This window comes from Meleagris gallopavo, chromosome 5 (assembly GCF_000146605.3).
Source record: "Meleagris gallopavo isolate NT-WF06-2002-E0010 breed Aviagen turkey brand Nicholas breeding stock chromosome 5, Turkey_5.1, whole genome shotgun sequence".
NCBI lineage: Eukaryota > Metazoa > Chordata > Aves > Galliformes > Phasianidae > Meleagris > Meleagris gallopavo.
Window position 1 is genome coordinate 55086550 of NC_015015.2, and position 25294 is coordinate 55111843.

General features: G+C 44.4%; 1 protein-coding gene across 2 annotated transcripts in view; it reads right to left on the reverse strand.

Moving 5' to 3' along the window:
- Positions 1-614: 614 nt before the first annotated feature.
- The window catches only part of TMEM260 (transmembrane protein 260), a 29890-nt gene continuing 5210 nt past the window's right edge, over positions 615-25294 (reverse strand). Inside the window, exons 3-16 of one of the 2 annotated variants that reach the window (XM_010712101.2) lie at positions 24993-25144; positions 14662-14839; positions 12521-12634; positions 9819-9998; positions 8142-8182; positions 7883-7966; positions 7382-7499; positions 6648-6820; positions 5835-6006; positions 4945-5093; positions 3741-3917; positions 3126-3179; positions 2703-2793; positions 615-1209 (exon numbers count right to left, since the gene is read on the reverse strand). In XM_010712101.2, coding sequence (XP_010710403.2) covers positions 937-1209; positions 2703-2793; positions 3126-3179; positions 3741-3917; positions 4945-5093; positions 5835-6006; positions 6648-6820; positions 7382-7499; positions 7883-7966; positions 8142-8182; positions 9819-9998; positions 12521-12634; positions 14662-14839; positions 24993-25144 — 1956 coding nt within the window. In that variant the 3' untranslated portion in view covers positions 615-936. The remainder of the gene's footprint in view (positions 1210-2702; positions 2794-3125; positions 3180-3740; positions 3918-4944; positions 5094-5834; positions 6007-6647; positions 6821-7381; positions 7500-7882; positions 7967-8141; positions 8183-9818; positions 9999-12520; positions 12635-14661; positions 14840-24992; positions 25145-25294) is intronic. The other variant, XM_010712102.2, reaches the window with a different exon arrangement.

Consider the following 25294-nt stretch of genomic DNA (forward strand, 5'->3'; position numbering starts at 1 on the left):
TCCAGTAACACCAGCAGAGTTCAGTGTCTGTTTTAAGCCTTTGTAAGACATATTAAGACAGAACCTTGAAAGACAAGCTATTTCATGTCATTTTTTGGAAAATATGAAGCTGAGCTCTTGGGAACTGAGTCTTCCTTGGCCATTGGGGCAGAATGGAAAGCAGGATGGATGTCAGCACCGCAGCTTCCCTACCCCAGAGCCACACAGCACAGGAGGTGCCATGATGCTGCATACAGTCACACAGGTCTATGAAGAAAAATATAAATTACTAGCTACAGGAAAACCGGTGCAGTGAAGTCTATCACAGCATAAAATCCCAGTGCAGTGAAAACAGCCCTCCCTGCAGTGAGCTGGGTTTGTCTCCACCCAACACCACCACCCCACACCAGTTGCTGCATTTGTTCCCAGGGGGTCATTTTGAGAGCACCACAGAGGCACAGCCAGGGCACGGAGGGCACCTGAAACAGCACACAGTCATGCCCCTGCAAGGGCTCCATCCTGCTTGCTTGTCCTGATGGAAACCCACCTACCCATGCTGCCCCATGACTGTAAAAATGCACAGACACACAGTCTAAGGAAAAATGTAGTAAAACTCTTTGCTCAACAACAGCAGCAATGTTTAAAGGCCAAACATATATTTTTCCATCTATAAACCATCCACAAATATCCACAAACAAATCTAAATGATTTTCACAGTGCTGCCTTTAGGAGGAAACTCTCTTCTTGAAACACCGTATTTTATTTTGTGATGAGCTTTCTCACATACGAACTGTTCATTTGGCAACAGCAATCAGATACCAAACAACAGTACTTTCCTGCAGAACCCTCTGCTCTTTTTGTCACCTTTTCCCAACATTCTTACATTGTCTATGACCACCTCAAAGCTCTGGACCTCAAAATCCTCAGCACCTCAGAAGGGGCACAGTGGAACAGACACTATCCAGCTTGCCACTTCAGCTCAGCTTTCATTTCCCTCAGCCCCTGCAGTTCCTTCTGGAGGTGGTTCACAGCCTGTAGAATATCCTGCCGCTGGGGATCATCCTCTGCTTTCTGGGTGTAGAGGAGGAAATGTTTAACGGTTTCGGAGAGCAATGCCTCAGGGTCCTCACCCACCCCATGGAGACGCAACATCCTCTCGCAGGCTATCGCGTAGTTTTTGTGCCAGTTCACTGGGTGATGTGGATGAGAGCTGACAATTTCTTTGTACGACTGTTAAATGGCAACAAAAAAAAGAAGAAAAAGGGGACAAATTAAGCAAACAAAGGGGACCAACAGCTCTTAACAGTGCTTCAGAACTGCCCATAAAGGAACAGATGCTACTAAGATGTCTCCATCATCCAGAGTCAGAGCATTTCTGAAACTCATTCTGTGTTTGCCATGTGATGTGTGATAGTGTGAATCCAAAATCCAGGGATTTTGTGCAGCAGCTGTTTGTTTAGAAACATTACAGACAATTGAGATAACCCCAGAGCACATTATGCCCTTCCCCAAGAGGGAACCAGGCTGGGCAAAGACAGACTTCCCCGGTGCGCCTGGAAAAACACTGACTCAGTGTTCCAGGAGATCGAGACACCTTCAATAGGATGTGAGCAGTTTGAATCCTAGAATGGCCTGGGTTGCAAAGGAGCACAGTGCTCATCCAGTTCCAACCCCTTGCTATGTGCAGGGTGGCCAACCAGCAGCCCAGGCTGCCCAGAGCCACATCCAGCCTGGCCTTGAATGCCTGCAGGGATGGGGCATCCACAGCCTCCTTGGGCAACCTGTTCCAGTGCCTCACCACCCTCTGGCTGAAAAACTTCCTCCTCATATCCAACCTAAACCTCCCCTGTCTCAGTTTAACACCTTTCCCCCTTGTCCTATTACCATCCACCCTCACAAACAGCCGTTCCCCCTCCTGTTTATACACTTTTCAAGTACTGGAAGGCCACAATGAGGTCTCCCTGGAGCCTTCTCTTCTCCAAACTAAACAAGCCCAGTTCCCTCAACCTTCCTTAACAGGAAAAGAGTTTGCATAGGAGGGTTTGCTAAGTGGCAATATTGATAAGCTCAACATCATGCCTGGGAACTTCGTGGAACAGAACAGCAAAAATGACAGCAAAATGGGCAAAATTTTAAAGGAAGCAATTTACAGACTGTTTGCTGGGGTATAAAACATCTCCTCTCTGCTGACACACACTGATCGTTTTGTGCATCTGCTGGCATCTCTGGCAGTGCAGTATTTATTGAGGTACCTACACCAGCTTACGTGTGTCATTCTCTGCTGTGAAATGCAGCAGAATTAATTTGCAGTGAGAAGAGAAGACTGTCGGATTTTACACTTGCTGGCTCAGATGCAAGACTGTGTAATGACAGAGAGGACAAGTGCATAGAGGGGACTTTAGGACAAGCAATCTCTTGGCATGGGTTTGAAGCCCAGCGCAGACAACATAATTATAGCAAAAGGAGGGTGTTGACTGGTTAGCTTTTGGCATCCTCTGTGACCAAGAGGGCAAGCAGGAATGGATAAAATCCCTGAACAAATCTCTTTGAATCTGCTATGCTCCTGATTTGGATGAATGAGAGAGAATGCAGATTACAGGACAGCCTATCTAGATACACTGTGATATTTCCATGTGGTCAAAAGAATTAAAAAAAAAAATAAAAATAAAAAAAAAATAGGATGGAGACTGCAGACAGAATTCATAACAAAAAATACGACTTACAGTGTATGCCAACGTGTACAGCTGTGCTTTCATTTCTGCAGGCACGCTGGCAGTTTCTGCAAGGCCAAATATAAAGAAAGCTGTTTTCATCCTAGGAGAATAAGAAAAGAAAACACCTTATAGCAACTGCTTAACATAACCAGCTCACACCTCCTAATCACGTCTTCAACATGTCCATAAAGCTCTTTAGTTGTATGGGACAGTAAACAAAATTTTTTCAAGTCATTAGTGATACAGATTTCTTTCCACGGTATGCCCAAACTACCCTCTGTTCTTCAAGATGCTTTGAGCAAAACCTTTAGGTGAATGAAACCACTGTTTTCCTTCTGAAGTTTAGCACATTAAGATCCAGTAAGGCCATGCACTATCAAGCTGCCTGCTTTGGTGTGTATTTCCACGCACTGGGGAGCAAAGGAGCATCACCTGGCTTGCCACATCTCCTCATTGGCGACAGCTTCCCAGGAAGAGGGCTTGAAACTAAACGGGAATTAAAACAAAATTCAGCCATCAGATCCATGTCATTGTGTTTTGCTCACTGCACAATCATCCCTTCTAACCCAAGCAGTGACAGACCTCCCAGGCAGCAGAAAACCTGTCATGAAGCCTACGGCTCTGACAGCAGGGAATTCAGCTGATCCTCAGTCATTCATAAAACTTTATCCCTCTCCCTGCACAGGGGGAGCCTCTGCTGTTTACATCAGGTGTTTCACAGCATCCCAGCTATCCACAAACTGAGAGATGATTTTTACCATCGCATCATAGCTCAGTCTACAACATTTAAAGCTTTGGATGTCCCATGTCTTCAATGGTTTGGGGCTCCCACTGAAGTTTTAGGATCAGAATTGGACCTGACAGTTGACTAGAAACCTCTATTTTTAACTCTGGCAAAAAACAGAAAAACACATGCAGAGATATCGTGTGTTCCAAAACACGAAGCATTAAGATTAAAGCTCAGATTTAATTTCTCTAACACCGCAATGGATGTGGTCATGAGGAACAGGAAGCAGGAAGACACAGAGCTGTGCTTCTGCCTCTTACCTCCCATACTCTTCAGTCCAGTTATAGAGATTTCTTGTCAGACGAATCCACTCTCCTGGGTCAAAGACAGCATCAGAAGGAACCAATTTCTCACAGGTACCCCATGGCCAAAGCGAGTAACTCCTCCTCCAGGTTGAGTCCCCTTCATGAAGACCTATGCAGACAAACACTTCTTTACTGCCAAAAAAAGGAACAGAGAGAGGAATGGTGAAGCCATGTCAGAGGCCTTGGGCAATCACACGTGCTTGAGCTGCACACACATCCCATGCTGGTGCAGCAGACAGGTCTCAAGAAGCACAGTCTCTGTTCAGTGCGGGGGAGCTGAACTAGATGACCTGATGACCTCTAAGAGTTCCTTCCAACTCAAACAAATCTATGCTTCTATTACTTTCTGCAGCACAGGCACCCATCCAGAGCATCTCGCATCAGAACGTGCACGTCTCTGGGGCACTCTGCAGAACAGCTCTGCGGGCAAATAAATACCCCCACGGTACTGCACACCTCGTGTACCAGAGCAGGAGGGACCTCCAGGGGAGATGTTCCCCCGTGTCACACCTTACATCCGTGCCAGAAGCAGGGGAAGCCCACTTCGTCCCAATGGCACCTGGCCCTGCTAGTCTGCCTCCCCACGCTCGCCCCAGCTAGTCTAAATGCAGATGCTATTCTTATTCATGGGAGTATCTAATCCTTTCTCCACTCTTACTAAGCTATTTTTATATGATGATTATTCCTGGAATACATTCATTCTATGCTAATCACTTGGCCACAATGTTCAGGAAGGAGAAGCTGCAGCAATTTACTCTCCAACCATCATCATTTTGAGTACACAGGAATGTTTCTTTTTTTTTTTTTTGTGTACGAATTGTGTCAGACAAAAAGAAAAAAAAAATCCATAAATATTCTCTGTCAATCACTTTCTTATTTTTCCTTCCTAAAATCCAAACTTTCCTCAAAACAACGAGAGTATTATACCTTGTTCAGCAAGATATAATATTGTTCAACAACACTGAACAACATTATATCTGGATGGAGTTACTTCCGCACAGATATTTGCTTTAATTGCAAAAATAATCTCACCACTGGGGAGGAAGTCAGTAGAGAAAATTGGTCTTTTGGATGCAGCACCAAGCTGTTCCATAAACAATTTCAAGAGAAAAAGGTTGAAGAATTTAGGAAAGCTGTTACATATGAAAGAAATGCTTACTTTTTATTTGCTTTGAGGAAATGGTGTAGATTAAAAGTAAGTGTCCCATCGGGTAATATTCCTTCCACAGGGTTCCACCGGTTCCCAGGAAAATGAACACCAGGTAAATGCTTTGCCAGCTTGGGTAAATACCATCCATAAGTCATCATCTATCACCAAAAACATTACTGTAATCAAAACAAGAAGCACAGTTTCCATCCATTTGACACCAGCAGCTGTAGAAATGCCTTTCATGTGAGTACTGATTCCATTTATTCACTAAGGGTTTCCTCTCATTTCAGCAATGGCCCGGGACCATGCCATCAGATCAGACCATCAGTGGCTTCTACTTGGAGAAACATGGTCATTGCCACTGAGGGGGAAAAAGTCTACATAAACACAAAATAGCTACAGCTGTGAGGAGAAACAAGAGAGCTTTGGTTAGACAAGAGGCATTGGGTGAGGGTTCCCCAACAAATCACAGTCCCCTGTTGCAAAGCCAAGTGCGAGGAGTATGTGCTAGTAGAAATACAGCTGTGCCTTTCTGCAAAGACGATTCTTCTCCTTCCATTACTCAGGAAAAACAAGCACAACCACCCCCCCAGGGGACACAGCATCTTCATTTGAATTAAAAGAAAAAAAAACAACAAGTCTGCAAAAGCACCTTTGGTGGACCAAAATAACACAGGAGATGTCAGGAAATGGGCCCCAACATGGCGGAGCCCTTGAGAGAAAGCCCAAAGCCCCATTGCCCAAGGGCTGCTGGTTGACTCAGCCCTCCAGACTGCTCCCAACATGCAGTTTTCTGAGAACAGAAAAAATGAAGCTTTCTCAGCAAGGTAAACATCAGCCCTGTGCAACAACTGGATATCTGCCATGTTGCCTCATTCAGTATCACCTTCTGAACCTACCTCTTGGTCCACTAATGTGATATCTGGCCTCACTCCTTCAACATAATGCAGGTAACGAAGGGCGTTCCCAGGTAAGTCTCCTCTTAGCAAAATCACTGCACCCATTGGCATAGAGGACAGCAGGTTTCTTGCAAACTTATCAACAATGTAATTGTTGCTCTGATCACAATCACTGAAGAAAACAGATGAAAAAGAACACTTTAAAGCCAGACACTTGCACGGTTTTGCCCATCTTTAGAACAATTTTATGCAATAAGCATCCAATGGTGAGGTCCTTCCCCTTGGTCAGATCTGGCTGAAAAGCATCATCTTCACTTAGAAGATACAACATGAAGCCTTTAGACTACTGTCCCCCACAAGCTAGAACGAGAGACATGCCACTAAAGTTTTGCAGAGATGCACACACAGCGCATGCATTCATCTTAATTCTGATCTTTTTTTCTGATTTTTCTTCTTGGGCTAAACATAAAGATTTGGAGCTGGAAGTGCCACGACATAGTAAGTATTTGAAACCCTCCCTACTCTTTTAACACTTTTAATTAAGCTGAGCCTTGTGCAAAGCAAGGATTTCTGCCTATGGAGCCTCTAAGCTCAACACTTCACCAGTTGGTCAACCTCCACCTGAGCAGCCCTACTACTATACTGATTTTTAACTAACCCACTGCAGAGTTCTCAGCGTGGTTATGGAATAAGGAAGCCTTACGTTATAAGATGTAATTCATTTAATAAAAGGAAGAAAAACTAAGAAAAAATACCGGGAAACTTGAAGCAAAGCATGGGAAGGAGAAGGTGATGCCCCAGAGGATGTCTTACCTAAAATTGGCCCAAACTTGAGCAGCAACAAGGGTCCCAGCAGAAAGCCACTCCAGCCATGGCAGCACCCGGCTGCCCTGCAGCACAGCACCTCCGAGGGACATAAGAGCAGCCAGCCCCAGTCCTGCCAGCACAGCCACAGCCACATTGCTCTGCATCCAGAACCGCTCCACCTAGGACAGAAGGCAATGTGGCAATGCTTCCTTGGGATGCGAGTCTACGCTTTTGGAGTGGGATAGTTTCCAAGCTGAAAAGCTCACAACTGAAGGGCAGACAGAGACAAAGAAAGAAGTTTCTTTCGTTTATTCATAGAATGGCCTGGGTTGGAAAGGAGCACAACGCTCATCCAGTTCCAACCCCCTGCTGTGTGCAGGTCGCCAACCAGCAGCCCAGGCTGCCCAGAGCCACATCCAGCCTGGCCTTGAATGCCTGCAGGGATGGGGCATCCACAGCCTCCTTGGGCAACCTGTTCCAGTGCCTCACCACCCTATGGCTGAAAAACTTCCTCCTAATTCTTCCTTCTAAACATGCATCATCTATCTAAATTCCCAGAGACCATATTTATGCTTCCCCAGCTAAAAGGGAACAGAAAATGTAGCTGCATGCTTGCACCCTGTGCATCTCCAAGACAACCACCTGCTCTTGATTCACAAGGGACCCAACAGCCAACGAAGCATGAAGGAGGCTGCTTCCAAAAACCAACACCCCAGAGCAATTTTCAGAGTGAAACTTACCACTCCCAGAAACAGAGGCTTTGTAACATCCAAATTTGCTCTCCAGGCGAAAAAGAGTGAATAAACACAGAGCATTCCAGCAAAGAGACAAATCACGGGTGATTTCTGTTGCTTTATCCTATAAAAAATAACGTAGCACTATAGTGGCACGATCAAAAGTAGGAAAAAGTTATATGTGCATGAAGACAGCTGTCTCTCTGCATATCTGAATGCGTTTAATGCAAGGAGCTGGTCGGTTTTTCTTTACTTTTCCAATTTATGAAATTTTTGTTTTTCAGAGCATGCAGCCATCAGGATCCCAAGATTTTTACGGCATCTACAGAGTCACAGGGTAATCAGGTGCAGGGCTGTTTTGCTCTTTGTCAATAACACAGGATAACAGCTGAAATTTCTGCCCAAGGAAGCAGAACTCCATGTGGCACAAGGCAGAGAAAGCACCCAAAGCTCATTCTTGGCCAGTAAGGAAATGCAGGTGGGAGTAAATATTCCCCTCCAACTTACGGCAGTGCTGTGCTGAAACAGGCCATGAGTGCCAGGGCAAGGACAGGAAGGGACAGCTCTGATCTCATCTGCTCCAGCTGGAAGCTGTGGGGAAATCAGTGCATGTCTGCATGACCCTCAACTCAGTGCCTGCACTCAGTGCAGTGAGAAAACAGGGCAGCTGTACGGCAGCACCTCTGTTCTGCTGGGAGTCTACCAGAAACAGGAACAAGCCAGGATTATGAATCCCCAGCAGTGGAATAGTCATGATTTTACTCACACCAGCATATCTCTTGTACTGGATCCAGTCTCGGATTTGGCCTGGATTAAAAAGAAAGAAAGAAAATGACAAATTCACATGTTGACTGGGGAAAGGAGAAGTTTTTCTGCTTTCTGTCTGCAGAGCCCTGAGCGTAAAGGGCTGCTCTAGAGCTCTTTCAAATGGTACCACACTGATCACAGGGAACAGGAATTGCTTAAGCAAAACCAAAGACAGCAAATTACTCGAACGTTCACTACAAATTTTTCCTCCATTTTCTTGTTTTACATTCTGCAAACGGTGCATGGTTCACCACCCAGATGAACCCAACTCATTACCCTGTGACCAGAGCACATCATATGGCTTAGCTGTGAGCTCCACTAAAAGTGCACGACTGGGGACATCTCCCCACAGCCTGGAAGCACCAGATGGGCCTCAATTTCTACTTCCTTACCTACTTGGAGAAGAGCTCCAAGGTCAAGTCCAACCCCAACCCACCCCCATGATGCTCACTGCCCACGTCCCTCTGTGCCACATGTCCACCATTCTTAAACAGCTCCGGGGACAGTGCCTCCATCACTTCCCTGGGTATGATTCAGGAAGTCTGGAAGGTGTATTTAAGCTCTATAGAAATGGAATAGTACATTACATTTAAAAAATACTTAAAAACATAAAAGTGTCGGAGGATGGCTCTGGCATTAGCCCAACCAGCATTAGGACCAAACACTTGGATTTTGCTGCATGTACTGCTCCAGTTTCAGACCAATTCAACATAAATGTGATTTGTGGTGCAGGATTACACACGGCCCATCCTTAAGCTTCCTGAATATCAATTTGAATTCATCAGATCTAATGGAGAAAGCAGTCAAGGGATTTGTATGCCTTGGTATTGCTCTGCTCAACAGAACGTAGCTCTCAGGAGAGGTCTGGGAACAGGATAACAGGGAAGTCTCAGAAGTCCTTCAGAGGGTGGACCTTATCTCTGTAGGAGCACCATGCTTTGTAAAACACAACCCTTTCTTTTATTCCCAGCATTCTGCATTGAAAACTCTGAGACAAAAGGGGTGCTGGGCACTGCTCTCCTTGGGTATCTAGAGCTCAGAACCCAGTTTGGGTTGGAGCAGAAAGATGCAAATCCTACAGTCTGCAAACAGTTATATCATATCTCCCTCTCTTTGCAAGAGCACAAAGCAGACAGAATAATTCAGAGCAAAGAATTCTGAGGTTCCCCCAAACCTACCATTCATTTCAATGTAACATTACTGAGATGTAAGTTAGAGGAATCTCTTTTAAGGTTAAAGCAATGAAAAACTGCTTGCAGCCTCTTTCAAAAGCTGAGTTTAAAATGATTTAAAATATATATATATATTTGTCTTAAAATAAGAAAAATACAAAACAGGTGTTGCTATCTCTCTAGCAAGACTTGGTCTTTGGGTTTTTTATAAATGTGATACATGTGGACAGCCCCAGGTAAATAATATAGCTCATTCCATAAAGACAAAGAGAATCAGGTCTTGCTTTCCCAGCCACCTAACCCACACCCAGAAAATCTGACAGATCCAAAGGTCAAAATCAGGAAATTATTTTTTAAAGAAATTTCCAATTTTTTCACCTCCGAGCTATTTAACGCCACAAACAGAAAGGTTCTGCTATCGCATTACTCAAAAGAAAGCCTTACAGAAAATGATCTTTATTTACCAGATTGAATGTCCCATATTCCTCCCTGAGAAAGTGGGTCAAAAATCCTTGAAAAGTCGTCTGGTCTCCCCATGTCCAACGGGCTCGATTGAGGTAGGACGAAGCCGGCAGATAGAGATAAGGCAGCAAACCAGCCAAGAAGCATAAACCCAACTTCAGCAAATGGCCTAGGGACAATTCCTGCACCAAAATATGTCATATTGCATAACAATGTTTATTTTAGTTTAATCATGCTGGAACTTCAAGAACAGATAAAGAAAAAACATCAAATATATTTACACAGAGCTGATCTCTCAATTTATAGTAAGTCCCTACAAAATGCTATGTTAAACCTTATGATTTTGTGGATTACTAGGAAACTGCATCAAACTGATCTCCTTTGCATGGCAGGGTGAAATTTAAGTGAAGCAAATAATATTAGCTAGGACTCATGAGTATCATACTCATTGCATCTTTCACATTTAAATCATGGCATGACATGCATAGATGGCTGAAGCACTGCAAGGCTGAGATAACCCACTTTGCAGCGATTAAGAGTTGGCTGGTATTCCATCTGGCAAAAAAAAAATGCTGCTCTAGTACAACTACACACATCATCACCATCATCAGGAGTCAGTTTTGCCATTTACTTTATCATGATTACACTGGCTAAATTGGATAGGCCAACTTTTGGGGTGGGATTTTCAAGATTGCCTAAGGGGTCAGGAAGACAAGACTTTCAAAGGGACTTCTGTGCCTAACTCCTTTAAGTGCTTTGGAAAATCCCACCCTAGAATATTGCACGCTTGCTTTATCATTAGCCACCGTCCTGTCAATCAAACACTTGCTCAGAATTTGGGGTTATGTGGAATAGACACCATTCAGCATTCAGAGCAACGACCTACAGAACAGAGAAAGTAGCCTGATAAAGTTGGTGGCCAAAATTTCTTTAGAAAACTGGCTATTTCTTAAATTTATTTTTAACTGAAAGACACTGTTTTCGATCAAATATCTTATTATTAGGTGGTTTTCTGCAGCATGCTTTCCTGAACTGTCTGAAGTATTTCCCAGGAACATTACATTACAACAGCATTCTCTCTGCTGGAAATTACCTGGTCTGTGCACCTCCCTGGTTAAAAAAACAACTGTGTTTAAAGAAGAAAAATACACTGCGTGAACCAGCACTTTGTTAAAGGAAACAGGAAGTCTGCAGGGCTTTTGCTAGAAGCACTGGACTTTTGCATCAAGCTTGCCTGAACTGCATCTTATCTCTTGCTGCTCACACACTTCACTCTAGGCTTAGCTATAAGCTGTGCCACTGTGTAGAACCACACCTGATCTGCCAGGCTGAAGGTGTAGAAATACAGGCAGGAGCATCCCAGCACAAAGCTGCCCAACTGTCATCTAAAGGTAGAAGGCAGAGGGTACTGGTGGAGGTTTCTCTGGGCCACCTGTAAAGTGATATTAGTACCTAAATCTTTTGAGATATGCAGCACTTTTTAGAGCAGAGTTCCCACAACATGTCTGCACCCAGCCCAACAAAGCCATCTGCAGAAGACCATTGTAAAGTCCCTAAATGTTATCATGGAACCTCATCCAGATGGACGCACATCATCTTCCTGAGCCAGGTATGCAAAAAGGTCTTTTCACCTTATTCAATTAACAAGCTTAATGAAGAGGTGTGAAATGAGGGACATCCTGAAAAAGGGACCTTCTAGTAGATGACATGGAAGCATTTCTGGGTGCTCTTGTTTGAGCAGGGGCTGGATCAGATCACAGAATCAGTTGAGTTGGAAGAGAACTTTAAAGGTCATCTAGTCCAACTCCCTGCAATGAACAAGGAGATGATCTCCAGAAGTCTCTTCCAACCTCCAACCACCCTGTGATTCCAGGACATCTGACTACTTCAGGGCTTGTTGTTCACTGAAGGTCAATTTTGGCTTGGTCTTCTCCACCTGGCACAAGCCAGGTGCCTCACCTGAGAATTCATAGAATCATGGCTTGGGTTGGAAGGGACCTCAAGGATCATCATCCCCCTGCCACAGGCAAGGCTGCCAGCTGCTAAATCAAGTACTAGATTAAATTGCCTCATCCAATCTGGCCTTAAACACTTCCAAGGATGGGACATGCACAGCCTCTCTGGGCAGCCTGTTCCAGCAGCTCAACACTCTCTCAGTAAAGAACTCTCCCCTGTCATCTAATCTAAATCTCTTCTCCATTTAGTTTAAAACCATTCCCCCTTATCCTATCACTACCTACCCACGTAAAAAGTTGATTTCCCTCATGTTTATAAACTGCCTTTAAGAACTGGAAGGCCTCAGTGAGGTCTCCCTGCAGCCTTTTCAGGCTGATCAAGCCCAGTTCCTTCAGCCTATCTTCATAGGAGAGGTGCTCCGGCCATCAGATCATCCTCATGGTGCTCCTCCGAACCTTCTCCAAAAGAGCCTCTTGCAGGACTCCAGTCCTAGCAGTGTCAGAGCTGGAGGCAACCAAACCTGGCACATCCCAGGGGCATGCTGAAGAGAACTGCATGAGGTCAGCACCTGCAGCACCCTTACTAATTCTTTGTGTCTTTGCTGACAGCAGTCACACAATGATGGACAATAAGTCAATGCACCTTTCATTTGCTACCACCAGGGAATCAACACAAAGAAACTCATCTCCAGTCATAAGCCAGTGCCTTAAAGCAAGCTAAAACAGCTGTGAGTCAGCAAAATACGCACCGTCTTTCTGAAGAGCAGGAAGAGAACCCAAGGTACAATACAAGCAATATAAAGCACTATCGTCTGCTGATTGCACAAACTGAGGCCGCAGCAAAAGGCACCAAGCTTGGCGATCTGGGAGGGAAAAAAAAACAAGAAACACCTCGTGATTACTCTTCACAGTTTGCAAAAAGAGCCACACGCCAAAGCAGCATCAATGCAGCCTACAGCAGACATAGAGAATGAGTCAAAACACCTGTGAGCACTGGTCGGTTGTAACACAAACAACACAGGTTACTTCAGTTAATTTTTATGCCATAAAAATAATTATGCCATTTCTATGTATGAAGACATAATTTTATGTAACAGGAGTTAATTCTTTCCTTTTCTGCAGGCACAGATGGCTAAAGTCAGGGCTACACAACCTTGCTAAGCAAAGGGAATTAAAAACAGTATCACTCAGTAGTGTAATTTCATTTCAGAGTTTGTTTTCAGAGATAATGTGTCCAGACTATGCAGGGTGTTTCTGGTACTCACTGAGGGTTACTTAGCTTTGTTACCAGCACTATGACCATCCCAGGCTGATGCTACAGAAAGCATCTCTCCACCTTAAGTGGCCGTAAGCTCTGCTCAGTCCTGCTTATTTCAGTTACCAGTGACAACGGCATGTGAAGTGTAAACATTTGCCTTCGTGTGGAGATGGGATCACCCAGCAGTTTTTAATTAGAATTTAACACTGAATGTTGTTTTGTCAAAAGAAAAACCTGCTATAACTTCAAAAAAAATCTTTGTGGTCTTCAGAGCTGCCCTGTAGGACTTGGGACACCTCAGTAATTCTTCGAGTACATTGGTGAACTCCAAGCACACTGCTAAAGATGTTTCAGGCCGGATATTAGGAAAAAATTCTCAGAAAGAGTGATCAGGAACAGAGAGGTGGTGGAGTCACCATCCCTGAAGGTATTCCAGAACTGTGGAGATGTGGCACTGAGGGCAGTGGGCATGGTGGGAATGGGTTGGGCATGGACTTGGTGATCTTGGAGGCCTTTTCCAACCTTAATGATCCCGTGATTCAATGCTAGCAAGAGAGTCAGATTTTTGAAAAGTGTTGTCAACTTGCTGTTTGTAGCCTGACCTCGTTGAGTCGTAGGGTGCTGGATACCCAAAAAAAGGAAATAAGCTCACTGACTACTGGAAAACTCTTTCGAAAATCCCATTGGAAACTGGGTATGCCACGCACGGGAGCAGCTTGGAAAATGCCCAATTCCATCTCCATGGAGTCCAGTCTCTAGGGATCTTGGGACAGAATTGAGAAGAAATTAGGAAAAAATAAATAAACCCAATGATGAAACAAGGCTTCCCTAGCCAGTGTTATTTCATAACTCGCAAAGCTGAGTAAACTACCACTGTGGGCTCCTGAAATTCTAGGTTAGCCCAACAAAAATCCTTTTATTCACACAATTTATAGGAGTCACAGCAGGCAAAATAGTAAGTAGAGAGGAGATCAGATGTTCAGGCAAAGTAAAGTAGAAAGAACAAGACTGGTGAGTAAAGCCATCTGACCACTTGGTCTGCTCCCAAGTAGTGAATACAGCATGAATTGTCTCTGTATTTAATAATGGCATTATTTTGGGGGTTCTTTTCATTTCAAAAGAGTATACATTGAACTGCACAGAACTGACAGAAAAATTGGCCGTTTCTGTTTTTCATTAGAAACATGGGTTTCTGACTAGATGAATTTTTCTGTAAGACGTATCTATTTACCCTTGGGAAAAATAACAGTCCTACCAACAAAACCTTGAACACTCACAGCCTACTTTGAGTCTTTGATGCAGAAAATTAAACTTTGTGCTAAAACATTTAGATGAAAATGATTTTGCTTTTTCCATTCCTATCCTCTACGTGTAAAGCAACACAAAAATGCCCATCCAGCGCGTCCCAACAAAACCCTTAAGCAAACTGCACAGATTTTCAAATGTTTGGCACTTCTGAAAATGTAGGTGGGTCAAGGATCAACACCGCTGAACCCAGCCCCAAAATCTGCCCTCCCTTGCTTAACAAAACTGAATCAGGACTAAATGGATAGGAAATTAAACAGACTCATCATAACTAATTGAAAAAAATAATAAAAATAAAAACTATTCACTTTGCTTGAGATGTTTTACCTTTGATCTCTCTTTTGCAGTGGATGCCTCCTCAAAATGCACGGTAAGAGCCATAAGCAGCCCCACAAACAGATTGTTTAAGCTAAAAACCTCCGCCGTGATGGACCACTGCCATGTTAGACGAGAAAATGAAAACACCCCCGCAGCAAGGATTCCTCCAGCATATGAGCCAGAAAGCCTGCAAACACAGATAACATGAAATCTTCTTTTCCAACAACAACAAAAAAAGCCTACTTTATTGTCCTTTTTTTTTTATTTTTTAAACTACTGTAGCAGCAGAAATTATGACTGCCACCCAGCATCCTTCCAAAACATTATATGGTTAATATGTCCCTAATAATTTCTTTGCAGAGAATTGCAATTAGGAAGAGCACACCTTAGCCATCCCATGTATTTGCAAGGCACCAAATAGTGAACGGCTGGCGAGCCAAGCTGGCTTTTCTCCACAAACACCACAAAAACTCCCAGTATTCAATTCAGTTCCAAAACCTTGATGAGCAATGACACAGCAGGTCATGGTACGCTGAGCCAGAGAGTCATGCCTCTAACGGGATGCTCTGTGCTGGAGGACACATGAGCAGTGATGCAGCCTTAAGTTCATTGAGGCCCTGCATAAAGAGTGGATTAGAGCTATTCGTGATGGACAGCATTAGCAGAGCTTCCCTAAGGCAGGTTGGATTGTCTCAGGGTTGGGTGGGGATTGCAGCACCCATGGCCCTGGGATGGAGAGGCACCCACTGGAGAGTGGGAGAGGAGACAGTGGGTGCCATCTCCAGCTAGATGGACTTTTGCTCTTGTTCCCAAATGAGCTGGATGCTGCAGGTAGCTTGGGGAGCCCAGAGGTTGTCTCATCCAAGGACTAATAGCTGTGACTACGGTTAAAGCTGCTCTCTGGAAAATCACAGGCTCTATACAGACTGGTATTTTTCTAATCCCACCCCAGGTGTGCATATTTCCATTTAGATATAATATAATATTCCTGGCAGGTTTAAAACAAAAGTAGCATAGGCTAGTCAACCTCTTCATCAAGCTGAATCATCAATACCTGAGCACTGACCGTATCTCTTAGTGCAACCACAGCAATGTCCCCACATGGTTCATTCTGCCCATCAGGAACTGGGTATCCATGTAAGAGCAGCTTGGAGTTTCTCAGAGAACATAACTGAGATAAATGGAAACGAGAAACAAAACCTACAGCCCTTGTAAATAGGGACAAGAGGGATTCTGGGAAAGCACTCTCTAATAAGGGCTCCTCTCCTTCATCATAAATTTCTTCCACTTTCCCAAAACAAACTAAGGTCTTCCAGCAGGCTGAAAAGCTGATACATTGCTGTAGATGTCAGAGAACTCATGCAGTTAAAACTGGAAGCTGTAAACCATTAAAAATGAGAGGTAGCATCCATGGGGAGAAGAGGATAAGCATAAGGAATTGGAAATACCTGATCTTCATTTCTCCTCCTAACATGGGACATGCTGGATGGCCTGTGGCTGACCCAAAGACAACTGCAAAATAGAACTCATTTATCTTCTTTGTAAAGATCTGCAACTGCAGGATATTGCAAGACACTTCCAGGGTGTGAACTTCACACAATTCTACACAGGTTTGGGCATTCAGCACAAAAACAGGCATCAGCGCTGCTCCATTGATCTTTCTACCAAGCCAGCCTAACATGACAGATTTTCCTTTCCCTTAACCAGCAAAAACTTATAAAGAAATAGGGTTGTAAATCCACTTGAAATTCTTGTAGGGAAATACAGCACAAAAGATAAAAACAACTTTCTCAAACACTGTGGGAAAGAGAAGCAGAATTTGAGGCAATCTTCTCAATCATTTACCAGTTTTCTTCGTTTTTCCTAGAAAAGACTTGAGCATCTTAGTAGAGTTCAAATGAGATTAAAGACCTCCCATCCCCTGATAAAAAGTCTCAAACCTACGCTTCAAGTTTTATGAAACCAGGCTTATGCAAAAGTTACTCAACTCAAAGCTTAAAGCCTTATCCCAGCTTTGTGGGCAGGGGACACCCCTGCTCATCGTCCAGCCCCCAAGAACTGCAGGTTCAGAATCCAGCACTGTGCAATCCATAGGCTTTTAGGAAGAAGAGCTGACTTCATCTTTCATTTCCACTGAAACTCTCAGGAAAAGCTTCCTGCTAAGTTCTCTCTGTGAGAACATGTGTGTATGGAGCACTAAGCTCCTACAAGTGCACCAGGTGCTTTAGAAAAATCAAAAAGACAAAACCGTATGGGCGTGCGCTCAACTGCCTAAGAATATCACAAGAGCAGCTTTGGGAAATGCACAATGGAGACCAAGAGCTTTTTCCAGATTCTGTTATCAACAATGGGAATGATGGAACGGCTGTTTACGAGAAAGGATGGTGATAGGACAAGGGGGAATGGTGTTAAACTGAGACAGGGGATGTTCAGGTTGGATATTAGGAGGAAGTTTTTCAGCCAGAGGGTGGTGAGGCACTGGAACAGGTTGCCCAAGGAGGCTGTGGATGCCCCATCCCTGCAGGCATTCAAGGCCAGGCTGGATGTGGCTCTGGGCAGCCTGGGCTGCTGGTTGGTGACCTGCACATAGCAGGGGGTTGGAACTGGATGAGCATTGTGCTCCTTTGCAACCCAGGCCATTCTAGGATTCTGTGATTCATTTACAACTGATGATTCAGAAGGAAACACTTTGAGAAGTGGATAAAATCAGGTATTTCCAGACAAGACCTAACTGGCAGAAAATAACACACCAAGCAGCTCTACTCAACACAACAGGTGACAGAGCAAAGCAGCAGCAGCAGAAATGAATCCCACACAGCTATGCCACACAATGCTGGCCCCAAATGCAATGAAACTTGCCTTGTGGCTGAGCTAACGTGATCCACATGAGGATTCCTACATACCTGGTAGTGGGAGAGGCACGAAGATAAGAATAAAATAAAGAAAGGAAGAACTGGAAGAGCAAAAGGATGGGGACTGGACTGGAGGTCACGAAACTAAGAAGCATGAAAGCATGAAACTAAGTTTCATGAAGCATGAAACTAAGAGGATGAAAGGATTTGCAAAGCAGGACTGCAATCTACAAGTGAAGATGCTGTTGGTGACAACATGTTGCAGGCAACAACTCCTTTAAAGGCAGGCACAGATGGTATTCTAATGACTAAGTCAGAGTATGGTGTGGAACAAGGTGAATATAAGAGATGAAGGAGATATCCTGTAACAACAGCAAAAGCTCAGAAACAACCAGCCTACTAACTGGAACCTTGTGAACATGGGCAGAAACTCCCATCACCTGATAACATGCTGTGAGGGACAGAAACAGTCAGCAAAGAAGAATTCACACAGTCATTTGTGAGAAGTATTTTCCCTTGGCAGCCCTAAACATAAAAGAAAAAAAATATTTAGTTTTCAGAAACAAGAACATTAGAATGTGTGCCTGGGCTTCAAATCCAAGGACACGGGCAATACAGACTACTTTTAGCCAGGAGTATTGAGGCTGCAGGTTTTTATTAGGAGTTAGAACAGCAAGGAGAACTCAGATTAGATGTTTTAATGTGTCTTTGCAAGGTTTCAGCTTTTCATCTGCGGGTAATCTCTATGACGTGTCAACATGTAATTCAACATTCAGCCTCTGTCCTAAGTTTGGTAAAACTTTCCCTAAGCCAAGAGTGTAGGTTCTACCTATACTCAGTTAGCAAACTACTTAGCTGCTATTTATTTAAAAATTAATGCCTGAAACTTTGTATTTAGTCATTTGCAAGAAGTTATTAAACGATTTGGGTAAAGCTATATGGGTATGGGAATTGAAACTTAACTGGAATGTTTTAGTTAAATGCAATCTTCAGAGCAGTGGCTTCTTAAGAAAAGTCAGCTAATCAAACCACACTTTATATTTGAAGCTAATGTATTAAACACTGGAAACACCTATCTACTAAAATAAGCTGATTATTTCTGCCTTCTGTTTCCTCCAAAACTTTAGAGGGTAGCAGATCTGTTTCAATTTTTCTTTTCAAACACTCTCGGTATAAGGAACAACTCTCTTGCTTTTAACCATCTCCATCACCGAATGGATTTTTCTCCATTTTCTTTTCTCCCTGCTAAAGGGAAGCTAAAGAAGAACGGGACTGAGAAGATTCAACAGCCAAGCCCCACCAGCTTTATTCTAAATGTCCATTCTAATCAGAAGAACTACTTTTTAAGGAGAAAACAAATAAAAATCAAACGTATTTAGGACCGAAGTGTCGATAATCATCCCCCGAAACGCCAGACCCTCTGGATCTGCCTGTCACAAACACTCAGCAGACAAAAGCCGGTTTGTCCTGCTCTCAGCCCTGAAGAGGCGGCACAGGTACTACAGGGAATAGCAACCCAGATTTTATTCTTCCTTAAGGACCTCACGCTCAAGAGCCACTTGAGCTGTGCCTGCAGCCTCCAATCCAGGCACTGGAGGAGGAGGCAGCGCGGAACCCAGCTCGGTTCGCCCATCCTGATGGGAGTCTTCACAGCCATGAAGAGATGATAATAATAAAAAGCATGCAAAAAGGCAGGAGCACCACAAATGAAAAGGGACTGTCAGGACTGGCTGGGAAGTAAAGATGCAGGAAGAATTTCGGCTAAGGGAGGTGGTCCTGCCCACATCCTTTTACACAGGCCCTATGGGATGGGAGGCTTGCGGTGAAGCCACCACCACTGCAGCTCCGTAGGGTCACACTGAGCTCCTGCAGGATGACCCCAAGTCCCCAAGATCAACATGCGGCCTCGAACACCACCAGCACACGTAAGAGGTACCCAACCAAAGGCAGGGCAGGGGAGCAGCAGCCTCTTCTCAAGGAGTTTGGCAATTGAATGCTACCACACCAAGCCATCCCAGGGCAGCTCACGGGGCTGAGCAGCTCCCGACAGACCAATAAAACCCATTAGAGCTGTGCTGCTCTAGGAACTGCCCTGCTGTGCTTGCAACTTTCTAATAAGTTGAGTAAAAACTGCACTTCCAGCCACCCAAGCCAGGAGGGAACTTCTCTCCCTGTGTCTTTGTAAGCAGAAAGGGAGCATTAGTTAGGCTTGATTCACAAACTCAAAAATCCTTAGAAAATAGGTACGCTTGATCCCGGGCGCTCATAATAAATGGTGTCTGCTTCCAGCAGCCAAAAAAAAAAGAGAAAAAAGAAAAAACTCTCGGTAGGAACCGGCTTTAGCAATTTGAATGTTTATTAAGTTTTTTTTTTTTTTTTGGTAATTTGCTAGAACTTTTCCTAATCTGACTATTTGTTAAACCCTTATTAGAAATTATGCTAGCCGCGGTAGCTGCGCAAGTAGAAGACAAAATAAAAAAAAAATTAAAAAAAAAATAATAAAATAACTGGAGCTGGCTTCACAATTACCAAGTCAGCCCATGCAGCCCTCCGCTATTGTGCGGGGTGGCATAAACCCCCCGGCGGGCTATCAGCTCCCTGGCAGGCAGGGGGCTGTGCTATTCAAAGCGCGAGATACAAGCTGCGGGGCACAAACCTGGCAGCTCCCATCTGACCCCGCAATCCCCGGCTGGTGACAGCTCCAAGCTCCATGGCAAATTAGGCCTTCTCACATTACAATTGCAGGAGACAGATTCCATTAGCGGTATCTGAAATTGAGTGGAGAGCTGCTCTGTTATCAGACTTGACTCATAAGCGCCGCTATTAATCAGAGCTATGATAGCATTTATATATTTCAAGCTATCTGCTGCCGCTGTGATATTCTGCTACAAAGGGTTGATGGGACTTAGGGAAGTGAACAATAGAGCTTTCTGGGAAAAGCAGAGTAAATCAAGAAAGTCTGTGACTTCCGCACATTCTGAAGGGATTGCGGTTTACATAAATTTTCTCCCAATTGGAGATTGAGCTCTTCCTCATCTTACACATGGGATTTAGTTGTCACTCAATGGTAACAGCTGTGAAAAGGTGAAGCGGCCCACCGCTCAGAATATTGCCTCCGCTTTTAAAGCAATTAACCCATGAACAGGAGGATACCTGGTGATATCAAAGGGATTAAGCCAGGCAGTGCATTATTAACATTTCCTTGAACTAATTCTAACTCTGACTAGCTGTCAGAAAAGACTCTTCAGTCTTTAAAAAAAAAAAAGGAAAAAAAAAAGAGTTTTTGCCCTGCTTTCTCTTCCCCCCTTCCAAACGAAGCAGTTATTTCAGCCTAATGTGCGTACATCAGAGCCGAATGCAAATGAACAGATTTGTTCACATCTTCACAGCGAACTCAATGCCGCTTTATTATGGCTACACAGGGAAAAAATATATATATATGATCAATTAGTCAGAGGTCACAGCAGGTAGACTCCTAAAAGCAAATCAACACTGAAGTATTTTCCATTCTTCTCTTTGCCCTAATACTTAGTCCTTGTTACGTGTGCTTTGGAACCTGTATTTGGCTACAATGGCAATAATCTAAAATAATCTGTAATCTGGAATATCTAAATGTGCCCTAACAGATGATTTCTCGCTCTGTGAAGCTTGGTGTTTTCTTTTTATCATGCCTACAGTCAATGGGGCAGCGAAAGGCTGCCAGAGCATGCTCTTCTCCCTCACTCTGCATCCAAATCCCCCTCCACAATCCCCTTCCTAAAGCAGTTGAAGCCTGAAGCATGAGGATGCTCTTATACCCTGCCCAAAATAAGGGTCAGGCTGCTGGGAATCCCATCACTTCGCACACCCAAAAGATGCATCTCTCCACTCAATACATGCAGTAAGCATATTTTTTGAGCTCATGATAATTTTGGGGAGCTTCCACACTCTGTTTTTCCTCCCTTTACCCAAGAGCATCCTCTGAAAAGGGCCACATCCTCCCACACACCTTGTCCCACACACCACAGGAACATCACTGGAGCAAGGAATCTCAAAGGGGCTAGAACAACAAGTTTAGAACACTTCTACCATACCGTGTGCACATCACCACCAGTCTTCACTGTCAACATGGGGAAAACAACGGGCTCCAGTCTTCATGCATAGCCACAGCTTGTTGCCTGGCAGAGTGGTGGGGGATACATATGTCTATTTATATACATACATATGTATGTACATATATATTCCTATATGTATAAATAGAAGTCCATATATACTTTTTTCTTATGTGCATAAAAGTCCATATATATATGTATATACACGTGCGTGGTGTGTGTGTGTGTATAGGTATAACATTCTCCTAATATGTATAAATAAAAGCCCCAAATCTGATGCAATACGCAGAACACCAGCCGAAGAGAAGTAAGCTGCTCAGCTCAGTGCAACATTTTTCTCCTTTTCAAATGCTCATGTGCAACATGATTGCAAGAAGTCCTGTGGAAAGGACACCTTCTACTCTGCGACTGCACCTGCAATAATTCAGCTTTGTATGTCTGCACAGAGCAAAACAGCCACGCTATGGAAGGTAGGAAAAATGCACTTAGAGCAACGAAAGGCGCACTATTTCTATTCATAACAGAGAATGCAAAGAACGCATCATCTGTGCAGAAAATTACACTTTGGCAATCATATTATAAGAACATAATTGGTTTACTTTGTCAACTTGCTATGCTTTGCCTCCCACAGTAAAACAAATAAATATTTGTTTAAGGAAACAATCGTAGAGTCGCACTCGCCGCGTCCTAAAAACATAATGCTGCTCCCCCGTCTTTCAAAGCAAAGATGAATTATTTGCATCAGTTACAAGCAGTCGAAGAAAACTCTTTGTAAATGCCATTTTACGATAATTACAAGCGATTCCTTAAGACTGCGCGGAGGGGAAAAACATATTTGATAAGTAATTCAAAGGAGCAAAACGCTCATTCAGCGATAGTCTGGATTACTGACAAAAGGGCTTTTTGCACCCGCGCGGTCCGACGCAACTTTGTTGGGAGAAGCACAGCTCTGCGTTCAGCAGTGAATCAATCAGAAGGCTGAGCTGCTTCCTATCGCCCTGCAGAGCATCCCGCCAGCGAGCACCTGGGAGAGGAGAAATCTGGTTAAATTATGAACGGACTGAGCACGGTTTGGTCCTAATCCCACGCGCACCGCGGCGCCCTAAATAATGCCAAACCGTAACCCTTGCGTTAAGCAGGAAAAGAAATTACCCCAACCCGGCAGTGGATGAAGTCGGGAAATGCCTCTCCGACAAAAAGGAGAGGGCGATCTAAAAGGAATAGATGTACTGTAGGCAGAGGCTGGGAAATGCAGAGCGATCACCTCCCCGCCCCGCGCGATGGCAAACTGCACCACGCCAGGCTGGCGGGTTCGCGGGGAGAAAAGAAAGGTTTTAGAGGTTAAGTTCAGGTCAGACGACAAATGAAATTGTAACAGCCCAAGTGACATTGTATAATGTCTTCTTCCACTCAATCAATAGGGCACTGTGAGCCCCATTACCATAGAGATGGCTTCCTCCTTTCTGAAGGGTGTCTATTGTTTGACGAGAGAGATTTGCCACTTGAACCGTGCTGCTCCCCAAGGATGTGTACTTCATCAATTATTTGTATTCCTAACATCTACATATTTTCATATTAACGTCCCCAGTGCACGCACGGCAGAAGGAGCGGCCGCTCGCTTTTCCTCTGGTACCGAAGGGCTTTCAGGGGTCACCCCGTCAGCTCAATTTTAATTAAAACACAAAAATGCAGCAGGATTTGATAGCCTGGTTTAAAGCTTTTGTGAAGACGCACAATCCCAGTTCAAAACAAAACACGCAGATATCGGAGGCTTTGGAGCAGACGGTGCCAAGCAAACGCTTTCGGAAAGACTTCTGTTTGGTGTAAGCAGGTGGCAAGAGAGAAAGAACTTTTTTTTTTACCTTAAAAAAATAATAATCGATTTTAAGGTGCTTACAGGGAAAACCACGACATTGTAATTTGTAAATAAAAGTGACCCACAGCACCTTACAAAAATCAATCACCACAAGGCTGAATAATTGATTCTGTCACTCACTGCCTTACATCTGTGAAATAATTTTCTGCAAGCTCTGATAGTTTCCACCATCTCCCACTTCCAGGTTTTCCGCTCCTCGATGTGAGTTTCACGTTTGACAGATGCAACCCCTTCCAGTCCCAATTAAACAACAACAACAAAATTAAAACCTCTAGAAGAAGAAAGGAGATTTCTAAACTTCGTTCATCGTTCCCCCTTTGTATTCCAGCTTCTCTGAAGCAATGACAGCATCTCTTCATACACACAAAAGTGGGGAACAGCCATATTTGAGTTAGAACTGTAAAGCAGGCCAGATCTCTACAATAATTGCAACAACTGTAATTAAAAATATAAAAAGTAGAATTCAATGCTTAAAGAATTCAGACTTGGTGATCCTTACGGCTCCCTTCTAACTTAGGATATTCTGTGATTCCGTAGTCTGAAATATTGAGCAGTTCCACGCAGGATTTCTTAATGTAATTGGAAAATGGGCTCACACGGGAGGGCAACCCCTCAGCAAACACACATTAAGATGCAGGATGCTACCTAAAAAGGCACTCACTCAATCACACATCTGATCCAACACTAAAATCAATCCTACTCCATAATACACAGCACAGCACCCGGACAGAGGCACGGACAGTTCTTGCTCCCACCCATGTTTTAGAGCTGCATAGGATCCGGTCCCATTTATTCCTGCTTTTATTCTGAGGCTTCCCGGGAGTGGCAGGGCGCTGTGAGCTGGGTTAGAAAACAGCTTTTCTCAAAAAAATCAAAGGACAAAACAGGGTGCTTGAGGACTGCATCCCCAGCCCTGATACCATTTCAGATTTCACTGCCATCCGCAGCCTAGAAACGTGCCCTATTTTCCCCGTCAAAGAACATTAGAAATTGTTTGTCGGGGTTGCGGTAATCCTCTCCAATCTGGGTCATGCAGAGGTTAAGTGCAGGGAGAACTCGCACATCAAAGACGGTCGGGGTGAGCGCATCCCAGGACTGCACACCTCCCATGGGCAGGGTGTGGGATGCAGGGACGATGCCGTGGCTAAGGGACACGGGTACCTGCCTCTGCTGGGAGCTCTGATTAAACCCAGCTCTTGCTTTAGCCACAGGTGAAGCTCATCTTGTTAATTCAAACAGACCATCTGCATCTTCCAAGAATGACAAACTTCATTAGTTCTGCTTAGTTAGAGCGCTTGCTGATTTGCGATAATGAGCCCCAACAGCCTGTCACCTCTTTGTCAAGGGAAAGGGCATACTTTTTCTTATCATTACTATTACTATTTAAAAAAAAATAATAATACAGAGAGAGCAAGCTTTTGTGCAAGAAAGAAGGTCAAATTCAGATTAAACCACTGCTCCTTTCACCCGAGGAACTAATCCCAGCCAGGAGCTGCCGGTCGGGGGGGCTCAGCCCCGTACCTGAGCACGGTGTAGAAGAGCAGCGCGGCTGCCGCAGCTCCCAGCACAGCACACAGCAGGTTGACACGGCCCGCAGCGGCCCCGCTGGGCAGCAGCCTCATGGCCAGCCCAGCCAGCAGCGTGAACAGCGGGTAACCGGGCGGGTGGGCGACCTGCAGACAGAGGGATGGGCTCAGCAAGAGGACTGCGGCATCCCGATCCCAGCACCGCGTCCCAGCATCCCGGTACCCAGGTATCCCGGTACCCCGGCATCCCAATGCCCCAGCATCCCGGTACCCTGGCATCCCAGCTGTTTTTTTTTT